Source organism: Thalassophryne amazonica, chromosome 5, assembly GCF_902500255.1.
Source record: "Thalassophryne amazonica chromosome 5, fThaAma1.1, whole genome shotgun sequence".
Lineage (NCBI taxonomy): Eukaryota > Metazoa > Chordata > Actinopteri > Batrachoidiformes > Batrachoididae > Thalassophryne > Thalassophryne amazonica.
Genome location: NC_047107.1, coordinates 14585301 through 14600253, shown reverse-complemented (window position 1 = coordinate 14600253; position 14953 = coordinate 14585301). Strand labels below are relative to the sequence as shown.

The following is a 14953-nucleotide window of genomic DNA, read 5'->3' as shown; positions in this document are numbered from 1 at the left end:
CAGCAGGGGTTCTGTGATGTCCTTCCAGTGGTTCAACACCAGCCATTCAAAAGATTTCATGATTACAGATGTCAGGGTGACAGGCCTGTAGTCATTTAGTCCTATTATGGAGGGTTTATTTGGGACTGGGATAATAGTGGAGTGTTTGAAGGAGGAGGGGACCTCGCACAGCTCCAGAGATATGTTGAAGATCCGGGTGAAGATGGGGGCCAGCCAATCAGCACAGGCTCTCAGACATGAGGGGGATACACCATCAGGTTCTGGAGCTTTTTGATCTTTTGTTTGCGAAAGTGCTGGCATACTTCCTCTTCACCAATTGTTAGTGCAGGTGGTGTTGCAGAGGGGAGGGTGGAGGTGTCCAGGGGAGTCGGGAGTCCATTGTCATTGGGATGGGTGAGGGGTGTGAGTGGGTCTCTTTCACACCTGGTCTAATGTGACCAATTTCAGCATTATATTTGTTGCTGGTGTCAGACATTGCCTCCACGGTATAATATGAAACCCGATGCTACATGATATTTCCATTCTGTCAGGTATACTAATTGCTCCAGTCCGCTCAATAACTCCAGCGAGAAAGAAAGACAGCTCTAATTCCCAATACTAACCCATACCCAACATTTTACTATTACGATTCAATAAGCAGGTTTCTGTACTTTGTCACATGAACAATAAATAATGACAGTTCTGTCAGAACTACATCATATTCACGTGTGAGATCATAAGAATGAATCGTCTGTGCGAGGGTTAACGTCAGCCTCCATAAAGGCTTATTTGAGAGCAGTTATGTTTGATTTTGTGAAAATGAAGGTCACAAAACATTTTTTTTTTTTATCAGTTTTTCTATTGGTTACTGATATGAAGTCATAAAATGCTTTGTCAGGCAATGATAATGTCAGTTTAATCAACATTAAAAACCTACATTTATTGTCTGATCTCATGTGGCTTTCGAAATATGATATTCTCTCAAATTCCAAATTTGCATTCATCATCTCAGACTATTTGTGTGTTACTTATTTCTTTATTTTTTCTGTCTTTTCCGATGAATGCATTATAGGCATCTGTTTAAGAAAGAGAGTGACTCATCTTTGTTGATGTGTAAATTGTGAAAATAAAGCAAGACGCATCTGTGTGTCTGTCCGTGTGTCTGTGGCTCGCATATCTCTCAGACTGTTTGCATATTATTTATTTCTTGAATTTATTTTTTTCTGTCTCTCCCTCGTGAATGTTCTTCATTCATCAGTTCATCACAACATTCCCACACTCTTCTCACTTGTTAGCACATTACAATCTGCATCTTTTACCACCCAACCTGCTGCACATGGTTTCCAGCTCAGACCAAACAGTACAAGTCCTTTTGTCCCTCCTTAGTATTTAGCTTCATGTACAGCTGACTGCAGGCCTTTACTTTGGCCTTTCCCACTTCTCTGTTTACCTTACACCACATCTCCTCTTTCTTCTTTCCTGAGCATCAGTCTTCCTCCTTCAGCTTCCACCATCTGATCCTTTGTTGAGCTCTCACTCTTCTTCTTTTTCACCTCTAAGGTCATCCTACAAACCACCGTCCTATGCTGTCTCGCTACACTCTCTCCTGCCACCACCTTACAGTCTCCAATTTCTTTTAGCTTGCATCTCCGACAAAGAATGTAGTCCACCTGTGTGCACCTTCCGCCACTCTTACTATATGTTACCCTATACTCTTCTTTTTTTCTTAAAGTATGTATTCCTAACAGGCATTTGCATCCTTTTTGCAAAATCAGCTACCATCTGCCCTTCCATATTCCTGTCCTTGATCTCATATCTACCCATTACTTCCTCGTCACCTTTGTTTCCTTCACCAACATGCCCACTGAAGTCTGCTCCTATCACCACTCTTTCATGCTTGGGCACACTCTTCACCACCTCGTCTAACTCACTCCCGAAATCTTCTTTTTCCTTCATTTCGCAACTTACGTGTGGGACATATGCACTGATGATATTCATCATCACCCCTTCAATTTCCAACTTCACTCTCATCACCCTGTATGACACTTGTTTAACCGCCAACATACTCTTAACATACGCTTCCTTTAAAATGACCCCAACACCATTTCTCTTCTTATCCACAACATAATACAACAACTTGAACCCACCGCCTATGCTCCTGGTCTTACTTCCCATCCACTTAATCTCTTGCACACACAATATGTCTACCTTTTTCTTCTCCATCATATCAGCCAGCTCTCTCCCTTTACCAGTTATACTGCTAACATTCAAAGTCCCGACTGTCACTTCACCCTTTTAGTTTTCTTCTTCTCCCTCCGTCTATGGACATGTTCTCCTCCTCTTCTTTGTACAGCAGTAGCCCAATTTGCGCTTGGCACCCTGCTGGGCAACAGCACTGGTTGCAGCTGTTGTTAACCCGTACCTCAACTGAGCTGGTATGGAAATTTGATTTGTGACCTGCATCAATATGTTGGCGTTTTTACACCAGATGCCCTTCGTGATGCAACCCTACTCATTTATCTGGGCTTGGAACAGACACTCAGAATGTACTGGCTGCACACCCCATGTGGCTCAGTTCCACCCTGCATTCCTCCCTGTGGGATTTAAAGCTCTGATCTGTTTGCTGAGGTGGATGCAATCAGCTGTGGTTAACAGAGTTAAAGCGTCTGATTTCTTTGTGATATCAGGCAGCTGACAGCTCACACATTAGTTTATGTTGCATCAGTACATAGGTTGTTAGGGCTTTGCCCAGAGTGTCCATGCCCTTAGGGGAGCTCCCTTTTGTCATGGCTTGGAGGATAGGGGGTGCATATGCCTTAACAAAAGGACTGTCTGAAACTTAATTTTTTTTTTTTTGTAAACCCAACATTTGTTAAACTTTCCTTTCTTTTTGACATGGCTTACACTGATTGCAGTTTTCCGTCATCAAGCATGAAACACACAGATGTATTCAAAATAACAGCAGTGTGTTTAAAAAAGTGAGTAAAGCTCATAATCCTTGAAATAGCTTTTATTTCCATACACACAAATGCACTGGGAAGACTGCACAGTCTATTCTAAATCAAAACCTGAAGAAAACAAATGATCAACCTTGATATTATTTTATAGAAAGTGAAGAAAATGAAATATTAGGCTGTTCATAAAAATAGCGGTATCTGCATTTTTCTTTACAAACACAAGCATTTACTGAGTCGACTGAAAAATGTTTGAAGATTTAGCTTTTCTGTGAATCACTGAACTAATATTTAGTTGTATAACCAGTGTTTCTGAGAACTGCTTCACATCTGTGTTGCATGGAGTCGACCAAATTCTGGCACTTGTGAACAGGTATTCCAGCCCAGGACCACTGGACTGCATTCCACAATTCCTCTGCATTTCTTAGTTTTGCCTCAGAAACAGCACTTTTGATGTCACCCCAGAAGTTTTCTATTGGATTAAGGTGCAAGGATTGGGCTGGCCACTCCATAACTTTAATCTTGTTGGTCTGGAACCAGGTTGCTGGTGTGTTTGGGGTCATTGTCTTGTTGAAACACCCATTTCAAGGCATTTCCTCTTCCACATAAGACAACATGACGTCTTCAAGTATTTTGATGTATTCTAACTGATCTATGATTCCTGGTATGCGATAAATAGGCCCAACACCATAGAATGAGAAACATCCCCATATCATCATGTTTGCTCCACCATGTTTCACTGTCAACAGTGTGCTGTGGCTTAAATTCAATTTTTGGGGGTTGTCTGAAAAACTGTCTGTAGCCCCGAGACCCAAAAAGAGCAATCTTGCTTTCATCAGTGCACAAAATTTTGTACAAGTACTCTTTAGGCTAGTCAATGTGTTCTTTGGCAAATTTTAACGTCATTTTTACCTCTGCCAAGGAGGTTATGTTTTCGGTCACGTCCGTTTGTTTGTTGGTTGGTTGGTTGGTTGGTTGGTTTGTTAGCAGGATTACTCAAAAAATCCTCAATGGGTTTCAATGAAATTTTTACCAGGGGTGTGTCTTGGCCTAACTTAGAAGTCATTAAATTTTGGTAATGATCCGGAACACAATCTGGCTGAGACCAAGCTTTGCTACATTATAAATAAGTTTTAATGATATGAGATAGAAACTTACTTTTTTGTTTTGCTGAAACGTTAACTCCGCGAACATTCGAGCCACTGTCCACCATCTTTGTACTCCTCATAGAAGCTGTGTGATGACGTGAGCAATGTGAGTGTCTAATCAGAATTGGTTCACCGTCACATGGTTTTCCAAAATCCAGTCGTAGGGCAGATTCACCTCACGTGACATACTTTGGTATGTCACGTGAGGTGAATGGAGTGATGTGTTACTAGATTATTATAGTTTGCTGTGTGTTTTGAATAAATGTGTGTGGAAAATTATTTTCCGCTTTACTTTTTCCTTTCTTATTACCTCCGCCAAGGAGGTTATGTTTTCGGTCGTGTATAACACATATCTTTTAATTTTTTATTTTAAATAATACACTAATTCTGATGTTTTGGAACATGATCCGGATCCAGTAATTTTTTAAGGATTCTTTATCATTGCAGGATAGGGCCAGTTTCAATATTTTTGCATCTAACTTCATGAAGACGGATCACAAAGGCTGAACAAAAAACAAGTTATGACACAACAATAATTTAGCATTTGTTTCTCCTCACTGAATAAACTTATTAGAAAATAAAAAAAACTTGTGTAGTTCATGCAGTTTCTCTTTATAAATACATTTGCTGAAGATCTAAGTGTTTAACCACTGAATCTGAAACATGACGGTAGATGCATGAAACGACGTGGAATAAGTCTCTTTGCCAAAGGGTATTCCATGTGACATCAGTGACCCTATGGCCTTGGCAGAGGTTTGCGCTCTCCAAGTGCTTCTAGTTTGTTGGTTGGTTTTTAGCAGGATTACTCAAAAAAATCCTCAACGGATTTCAATGAAATTTTTACCAGGGGTGTATCTTGGCCTAACTTAGAAGTCATTAAATTTTGGTAATGATCCGGAACACGATCTGGATCAAGTAACTTTGAGAAGGATTCTTAATCATTGCAGAATTGGGCCAGTTTCAACATTTTTGCATCTAACTTCATGAAGATGGGTCACAAAGGCTAAACAAAAATTAAGTTACAACACAACAATAATTTAGCATTTGTTTCTCCTCATTGAATAAACTTGTTATTAGAAAAAAAAACTTGTGTAGTTCATGCAGTTTCTCTTTATAAATACATTTGCTGAAGATCTAAGGGTTTAACCCTCTGGGGCCGATGCCGTCGTATATGAGGGCTGAGACCAAGCTTTACTAAATTATAAATAACTTTTTAATGATATGAGATAGAAACTTCCTTTTTTGCTGAAAAGTTAACTCCACGGACTTTTGAGCCACCGTCCACCATCTTTGTATTCCTCATCAATCAATCAATCAATCAATTTTTTTTATATAGCGCCAAATCACAACAAACAGTTGCCCCAAGGCGCTTTATATTGTAAGGCAAGGCCATACAATAATTATGTAAAACCCCAACGGTCAAAACGACCCCCTGTGAGCAAGCACTTGGCTACAGTGGGAAGGAAAAACTCCCTTTTAACAGGAAGAAACCTCCAGCAGAACCAGGCTCAGGGAGGGGCAGTCTTCTGCTGGGACTGGTTGGGGCTGAGGGAGAGAACCAAGAAAAAGACATGCTGTGGAGGGGAGCAGAGATCGATCACTAATGATTAAATGCAGAGTGGTGCATACAGAGCAAAAAGAGAAAGAAACAGTGCATCATGGGAACCCCCCAGCAGTCTACGTCTATAGCAGCATAACTAAGGGATGGTTCAGGGTCACCTGATCCAGCCCTAACTATAAGCTTTAGCAAAAAGGAAAGTTTTAAGCCTAATCTTAAAAGTAGAGAGGGTGTCTGTCTCCCTGATCTGAATTGGGAGCTGGTTCCACAGGAGAGGAGCCTGAAAGCTGAAGGCTCTGCCTCCCATTCTACTCTTACAAACCCTAGGAACTACAAGTAGGCCTGCAGTCTGAGAGCGAAGCGCTCTATTGGGGTGATATGGTACTACGAGGTCCCTAAGATAAGATGGGACCTGATTATTCAAAACCTTATAAGTAAGAAGAAGAATTTTAAATTCTATTCTAGAATTAACAGGAAGCCAATGAAGAGAGGCCAATATGGGTGAGATATGCTCTCTCCTTCTAGTCCCCGTCAGTACTCTAGCTGCAGCATTTTGAAAGCTGTGCAATCATAAAAGCTGTGTGATGATATGAGCAATGTGAGTGTCCAATCGGAATTGGTTCACCATCACATGGTTTTCCAAAATCCAATCATAGGGGAGATTCACCTCACGTGACACACCAAAGATTGTTTTTAGGAGTGATGTGTTACTAGTTTATTATAGTTTGCTGTGTGTTTTGAATAAATATGTGTGGAAAATTATTTCCCGCTTTACGTTTTCCTTTCTTATTTCTGATTGTAAACCTTTATTACACTTATAAAACACAACTATAGCATATATATTTTGAAAGCACAGGTTGTCCTGAAAAACAAAGAGATATAAAACTTGATTGTGGGATGCAGGGACAGCAATAATAAAACATTTATGCCAGGCAAGTGAACTGTCCAAAAAATGCCCTCGGACCCCAGAGCGTTAACCACTGAATCTGAAACATGACGGTAGATGCGTGAAACGACATGGAATAAGTCTCTTTGCCAAAGGGTATTTCATGTGACGTCAGTGAGCCTATGGCCTTGGCGGAGGTTTGCGCTCTCTGAGTGCTTCTATTTTCAAGAATGGGACTTTGTTGGAGCTTCTTGCTCATAGTTTGGATTCACATAGGCATCTTCTAATTGTTACAGTACTCACAGGTAACTTTAGATCTTCTTTGATCACCCTGGAGGTGATCATTGGCCGAGTCTTTGCCATTCTAGCTATTCTTCAATCCATTTCAATGGCAGTTTTCCATTTTCTTCTATGTTTTCTGGCTTTGGTTCCCATTTTAAAGAATTTGAGATCATTTTAGCTGAGCAGCCTCATTTTCAGCAGTTCTTTACATGTTTTCCCATCTCCATTCAACTTTTTAATCAAAGTACGATGTACATCCTAACAGTGTCTAGAATGACATCTTTTACTCAGACTTTCAGAGAAAAATCCACAAAAACCATCATGTAGAACATCTGCTGTCTTCACCCTTAAATAAGGGTCACCTGTAAGGGTGTAATAAGGGTGACAGAAAGAAAAATGCAAATGCTAGCCTAATTTGATACATTTTTATTCATGTTTTTATTTGGAAATAAAAGCTGCTTTAAGGATTTTCAGCTTTACTCACTTTTACAAATACTGCTATTATTTTGAACACAACTGTATATTTGAATGGTCTGAATTTATTCATGACCCATGATGAGGACAGATAATGATAAAACATCATTCAAAACAAATATTTGTGGTAGTTCCCGTTTTTGTATGAAGTGCATCATTTTCAGTTACAGGATTTTGAAGTAATTCAAAAGTATTTAGACTACAGCTAATCCAAAGTTTTTCAGTTGTACTTTCTGCAGCAACATTTCATTTCAAAGTAATCTTACCCAACTCTGTCAGTGTATTTCCAGGTGCTTTCCATCATATTTCTAAGATTTATTTATTTTATCTCTCAACACTTGATCTGGCAGCCCCGTACAAAAATGCAGAGCATCCACAAACTGGTAAGCTGCGATTTACAGTCAATTTCCCAACATCTAAAAAAGAAGAATACACCGCAAAGGCAATAAAAGCAGAACCAGTCTTCTGTAGGTTTTGTGGGCTTTATTAAAAATTCCACAAGGTAAAAAAAAATGCGCAAACATGATACAACAATAAACAAGATACAAAGTGACCTTCATCATAAATAAACCTAAAAAATAAATACAATAAAGACTAAATTACGTGAACACAACTGTACCAGACTGCATGACTGGACAAAGTATACATCATCTTTTTCTTTATGTTTTTCAGGACTGTTGGACCACATCCGTGCCAAGGATCCAGCCTCATTTGTCGATGGAAAACTAAAGATCTGGTTCCTGGGGTTCTCTCTGTCCAGTTTGAAAAACTAAGTGAGAACCAGCTACGTGTCCAGGTTCAGCCAAAACCCAGGCTTGTATCCGTGGCACTGCACAAGAAGACGTCATCACTCGGATTCTCTGGACCAAAATGCCCAAAAACCAGCTCACAAAGCATCTGTAGGCTCATTGTGGACACAACATTTAGTCAGCAGTAAAAGTTCAGCTCCATCGCTTATTTTTCTCATATAATATCTATGAAACCTAATTATAAACACCTTTTTAAAGATCGCTTATGACTGTAATAAAACAATGAGGACCTCTGCACTTGGTTGTCCATTGAATAACCAAAAATTGTCTATTTGCTGTAACAATCTTCCTGAGAATAAAACTTCAGACAACTGTTTTGAGTATTTTTGGTGTTTCATATGTAATAACCAGAAGATGCATCTGAGGGGGGAACATGAGAGACTGACAAGATCTTTTCAGGAAAATTCTTTCCTGAAAAGATCAGTGAATTAATAAAGTATATGTTGATGCTGTGTTACATTCATACATACAAACAGTGCATCCAGAAAGTATTCACAGTACTTCACTTTTTCCACATTTTGTTATGTGACAGCCTTATTCCAAAATGGAGTAAATTAATTTTTTTCCCTCAAGATTCTACATACGACACCCCATAACGACAAGATAAACCAAAGCTTTTTTGGAAATTTCTGCAAATTTATTAAAAATAAAAACAAAGAAACCACATGAGTACGTAAGTATTCACACCCTTTGCGCAATACTTGATGATGATGCACCTTTGGCAGCAAGTACAGCCTCAAGTCTTGTAGAATATGATGCAACAAGCTTAGTGCACATATCTTTGGGCAGTTTTGCCCATTCTTCTTTGCAGCACCTCTCAAGCTCCATCAGTTTAGATGGGGATCTTATATGTAGACAGGTGTGTGCCTTTCCAAATCATGTCCAATCAACTGAATTTACCCCAGGTGGATTCTAATTAGGCTGTATAAACATCAAGGATGATCAGTGGAAACAGGATGCACCTGAGCTCAATTTTGAACTTCATGGCAAAGGCTGTGAATACTTATGTACATGCGATTTCTTAGTTTTTTATTTTTAATAAATTTACGCAAATCTCAAAAAAAAAATCACATTGTCATTATGGGGTATTGTGTAACATTTTGACCAAAAAAAAAAAATCATCCATTGTGGAATCAGGCTATAACATAACAAAATGTGGAAAAAGTGAAGCGCTGTGAATACTTTCTAGATGCACCATACACTAATGAGCAATGGATACTGTAATTAAACTAAAAGGTAAAATATAGACTGATTCCTGTTTACAATTCTTCATTTCAGATCAACATGTTTGTGGAAGGATTCCATGATGCTATGCTGCTGTACGCCATTGCGTTGCATGAAGCCATGAAAAATGGCCATGGTAAGAAGGATGGAATGGAGATCACGTCTCGGATGTGGAACAGATCTTTTGAAGGTATGTTGAGAATGAATATTATATTTTTCATTCTCTTGGGTGCAGTTTGGGAAAAAAAAATAACTGAAACAAAGCACTGCAACTCATTAGAAAAATAAAAATAAGACCCATGATTGGCATGTGTTGGTGTCAAAATTAAGAATGCCAGATTATCTCATGTTCTTGAGAAAATCTTACAGCCCAAAATAAATAAAGTATATACATAGATATATACTATCACGCAAGGAGGTAATATTTTCTTCCACAGGGTTGTTAGATTCTGAGTACAATTATTTTCTTGTCAGCTTCCTAAATAGTTGGTGAGTGAAAGATTTAATGACCTTGACTTCACAGATGATGCTGTGATCTTTGCCAAATCAATGATTGCTGCTGATGCTAACTGTAGCACTTGAGAAGCTAAGCAAGAAGTCAAAGTGTGGGTCTGTGTTTAGTATTGATCATGACTAAGAATCCAGGCTTTCAATGATTTCCTGGACTCAGCCATGAGAAGTGTATCTATATGCAATGAAAGTATTGAACTTGTAGAGGCATTCTACTTATCTCATCATGTCCATCGTCTTTGAGATAGAAACACAGTCTTTATGTCATTAATTACTGATGCTAGAAGTTGAATCAAGTTTAACATTTCTGTAACCTCAGTTGAACTAAATTGGTGAGTTCCAGCATTTTGCAGTTTGAATGAATCCTAGGCTTTTGTGATCTTGACAATTGGTGTTTTGCGTCTTCACACAAGTGTCTCCATCATAATTACATTCAACCAAAGGCAAACATTGGAACAAAAAGTCTGAGAAAGGCTAACATCAAACAGCTTCTCCTGTCCAAGGTGACCATCTTATATAATGTTCAAAAAATTAAAGGAACACTGTGAAAACACATCTCAGTGGGAAAAGAATCCTGCTTGATGTCTTTCCTGATATGGACTGGGTAATGTGTTAGGAATGAAAGGATGCCATGGAAATGAAAACTGTCAACTTAGAGAGGGCTAAATTCAAAGACACCCCGAAAACCAAAGTGAAAAAAAAATGATGTACCAAGTTTGTCTATTTTGCCAAAATTTCATTGCAGCAACTCAGAATGGTTCTCAGTAGTTTGTCTGTCCCACATGTGTTTGTATGCATGTCTGACAATGTCGGGGGGTGCTCCTAATGATGCAACAGATGGTGTCCTGGGGCATCTCCTCCCAGATCTGGACCAGGGTGTCACTTATCTCCTGGCTGTGTCTGATGGACTGAAACATAATGTTCCAGAGGCGTTCTATTGGATTTAGGTCAGGTGAGAGTGGGGGCCAATCAGTGGTATCACTTCCTTCATCTTCCAGGAACTGCCTGTATACTCTCGCCACATGAGGCTGGTACTGTCGTGCACCAGGAGGAACCCAGGACACACTGCACCAGTGTAGAGTCTCACCATGGGTCCAAAGACTTCATCTCAGTACCATATAATAGCAGTCATGGTGCCGTTGTCTAGCTTGTAGAGATCTGTGCGTCCTTCCAGGGGTATGCCTTCTCCGACCATCACTCACCCACCCCAAATCGGTCATGCTAAATGTTGGTGCAGGCAGCATAACCTTCTCCACTGCGTCTCCAGACCCTTTCATGTCTGTCACATGTGCTCATGCTGAACCTGCTCTCATTTGTGAAAAGCACAGGGTGCCAGTGGCGGACCTGCCAAGTCTGTTGTTCTATGGCAAATGGCGGTTGAGCTCCACAGTGTTGGCCAGTGAGCACAGGGCTCACTACATGATATCTGGACCTCAGGCCACCCTCATGAAGTGTGTTATGGATTGTTTGTTCAAAGACACTCACAGCAGTGGCCTGCTGGAGGTCATTTTCTAGAGCTCTGGCAGTGCTCATCCTGTTCCTCCTTGCACAAAGGAGCAGATACCAGTCCTGCTAATGGGGTAAGTACCTTTTACGGCCCTGTCCAGCTCTCCTAGAGGTGGCAGCTGTCCGTGTTGTAGTTGAAGTCTGACATATAAAGGGTGAAGAGGAAAGGCTAGAGGACGGTGCCCTGGGGGGCCCCGGTGCTGCACCTTACTACCTCAGACTGACAGCCACGCAGCCGCACGTACTGCAGGCGGTCAGTGAGGTAGTCGATGGTCCAGGCAGCGAGATGTCATCCACACCTGTGTCCTCCAGCTTCCCCTGCAGCAGCGCCGGTCTGATGGTGTTGAAAGCACTGGAGAAATCAATGAACATGACTCTCACAACGCTCCCGCCAGTCTCCAGGTGGGTGAGTGCCCGCTGCAGCAGGTAGATGACAGTGTCATCTATCACGATGTTGGGCCTGTAGGCGAACTGCAGCGGGTCCAGGATGTCGCACATCATGGTGCAGAGGTGGGACAGGACGAGCTGCTCCATGGTCTTCATGAGGTGGGAGGACAGGGCAACTGGTGTGTAGTGGGTTGCTTCCTTGGCGTGCAGTGTTTTGGGAACTGGGACCACACAGTAGGTCTTCCACAGGGTGGGGACCACCCCCAGGCTGAGGCTCTTGATAAAGATGTGGCTGAGGACCTCACAGAGCTCATCTGCACAGGTCCTCAGCAGCCTTGGGGAGATCCCATCAGGTCCTGCCGCTTTCCTCTGCTTCAGCCACTGGAGCTGGCCTCTCACCTCAATCGGAGTCCTAGTGGGGGGGCACTGAGGTGTGAGCTGAGGTGAGCTGGTGCTGAATGCAGTCCAGGGAGAGGAGAGACAAAGTCCGGGGTGCAGTGGAGGTGGCCGGGGGAAGAAGGTGGGGGGGTCCGAAGGACTGGAGGGCTGGCGGCTGGAGATGTGTGGAGAGCCGAGAGCAGGCAGGGGCCAGGTGTGGAGGAGCCAAAACGGTTAAAGTAACTGTTTAGCTCCTCTGCAAACCGAGAATCTCCATCTGCCGTCCTACTGGCACCCTGCTCAAATCCAGAGGCAGTCATGAGGCCTCTCCACACGTCCCTGACGTTGTTCTGGGCCAGCTGCTCCTCCATCTTCTTTCCGTACTCCTTCTTCACTGCCCGGATCCTCCACTGGAGTTCCCGTTGGACTCTATGCTGCTCCCATACGAAAGGGAAAATAAGTGCGTCTAAAGTCTGGAAAAGTGCTAGTTATTTCTTTTTCATAATTCAGTAATAAGGATTCTTTATAAACCATTTTAAAGTGTGGCAGATTCTTGCAAAGTTTTCTTCCATATTTCCACTCCCCGTCTAGAAATACACATACTTTTCAAGGTAGTTCGGAAGATTTGTTTTTTATAATTTGTCTGGTCTCTCAAGTCATACTGGTCACTTCTTTTTGAAAACATGTTTAGAATACTTTGAGGAAGTGCCTTTTCTGTAACTTTGAATAGGATTTGAGCAATTTTGAATTAAACCAGGTCAATAAATTTCAATATTTTAGATTGGAGGAACAGGGCATTTGTGTGCTCTCTGTATCCTCCTGAATGGATTATTCTTTATTATTCCGATTGCCCTTTTCTAAACTTTACATAGTTGATCAAGATTGCTTTTGTATGAGTATATATACCGTGCTCTCTTATTAAGAATATATTTTGATTTATTCATTAAGGCTACATTCTTTGCTACTTTAGCTTTAATTTTTGATATATGGGGTTTCCAGTGTTACACCAAGAAAAGTGTGTTCGTAAACTTTATAATTACAGTATCAATTTTAATTTGTATATTGGGGTTTATTTTGCGTTTTCCAAAGAACGGTACTTCGGTTTTCATAGTATTGAGGCACAGTTTGTTCTCAGCAAACCATTCTTTAAGTTTACCCATTTCTTTTGATATCTCAATCACCAATTGTAAATCCTCACCTGAACACAGTATTGTCTGTAAAAAGTACCAATTTTAGCTTTTCTGAAACCATGTTAAATTAAATTAAAAAAATTCATGTACACATCATTAATATACAATAAGAATAGCTTGGGTCCCAGCACAGATCCCTGGGGTACAACACATAATAATGTATCATTCATTGATCTACCCTGCCCCATGTGAACATACTGTTTTCTGTTTGTTAGGTAGGACTCAATCCAATTAAAGGCAATTCCCCTTATCTCACATTGCTGTATATTTTTTCAAATGCACCTTATGATCCATTGTACCCACAGCTTTCTTAAGATCAATAAAGATACCTATAGAGTATAAGTTTTTATCAATATTACTTGTAATTTCCTCTATGAGGTCCATCAATGCTAGGGTTGGTGATCTATTTTTTACGAATGCCATATTTGTTATCATTTAAGATATTGAATTTATCCAAAAATGAGTCTAATCAGGCAGTATAAAGCTTTTCTAAAATTTTAGAGAATTGAGGAAGAATCGATATAGGCCTATAATTTAAAGATGATTTGCTTCACCATTTTTGTAATTAGGAATAACTTTAGCCATTTTCATTAGATCAGGAAAGTTACCCATTGAAAAAGACAGATTAAAAATATGGGATAATGGTTTTGCGATGCAATCAATAACTTGTTTTACACACATGTCTAGATCATCACAATCAGTGGATAACTTCCTTGTGAAACTCATAACATAATAATTACTTCTTTTTCATTTGTTGCTGTGAGGAACTAGTGTTTGAATTTTTTGGGATGTTCTCACAATTAAAGTCGACACATTGTGGAGTAATTGTAGAGGCCAATTGGAGCCAATATTTATAAAGTATTTGTGAAACTCACTCATAATTTTGGTTGGATTTTTAATGTTTTGACCATTAATGATAAAGCTGTCTGGTGGAAAGCTATTTTTCAGTTCTTTGGAATAAGGCTGTAACATATCAAAATGTGGAAAGAGTAATAAGCTGTGAATACTTTCCAGATGCACTGTATCCATAAAATCAACAGTTGTGCTCAAACATTTACATACCTTGCCAGAATATTTGATTTTGTTTATGCCCCACGCAGCGACTGCACCGTGAGGCGGGGCATATGGCATCCGGGTTGTCCGTCTGTCTGTCCATCCATCCTTCCGCCCGGCACAATTCGTTCGCCGTAACGTAGCTCGGCACCTCTTGACCTACTTTTAAAGGTCACCAGTGGTCACAACTGTCAAATCCTTCACTGCAACCTAGCTTTGCACCTATTTTGGTCGCAGAAACTTCATATTTGGTGGGTACATGCCTTGGAGGAGTACTTTGCATGGGTTCGAAGGCCAGTGACCTTGATCTACTTTTCAAGGTCACCAGTGGTCACAACTCTCAAATCCTTCGCCGCAACATAGCTACGTACCTATTACTCGCAGAAACTTCATATTTGGTGGGTACATGCCTTGGATGAGTACTTCACATGGGTTCAAAGGCCAGTGACCTTGACCTGCTTTTCAAGGTCACCAATGGTCACAACTGTCAAATCCTTCGCCACAATGTAACTCAGCACCTATTGCTTCCAGAAACTTCATATTTGGTGGGTACATGCTTTGGAGGAGTACTTCACATGTGTTCGAAGGCCGGTGACCTTGACCTACTTTTCAATG

The 14953-nt window shown here is 40.6% G+C and overlaps 1 protein-coding gene across 1 annotated transcript in view; it reads left to right on the top strand.

Moving 5' to 3' along the window:
* npr3 (natriuretic peptide receptor 3) overlaps nt 1–14953 on the top strand; it is a 211077-nt gene that overhangs the window by 153191 nt on the left and 42933 nt on the right. Inside the window, exon 4 of the mRNA XM_034169735.1 lies at nt 9369–9504. Coding sequence (XP_034025626.1) covers nt 9369–9504 — 136 coding nt within the window. The remainder of the gene's footprint in view (nt 1–9368; nt 9505–14953) is intronic.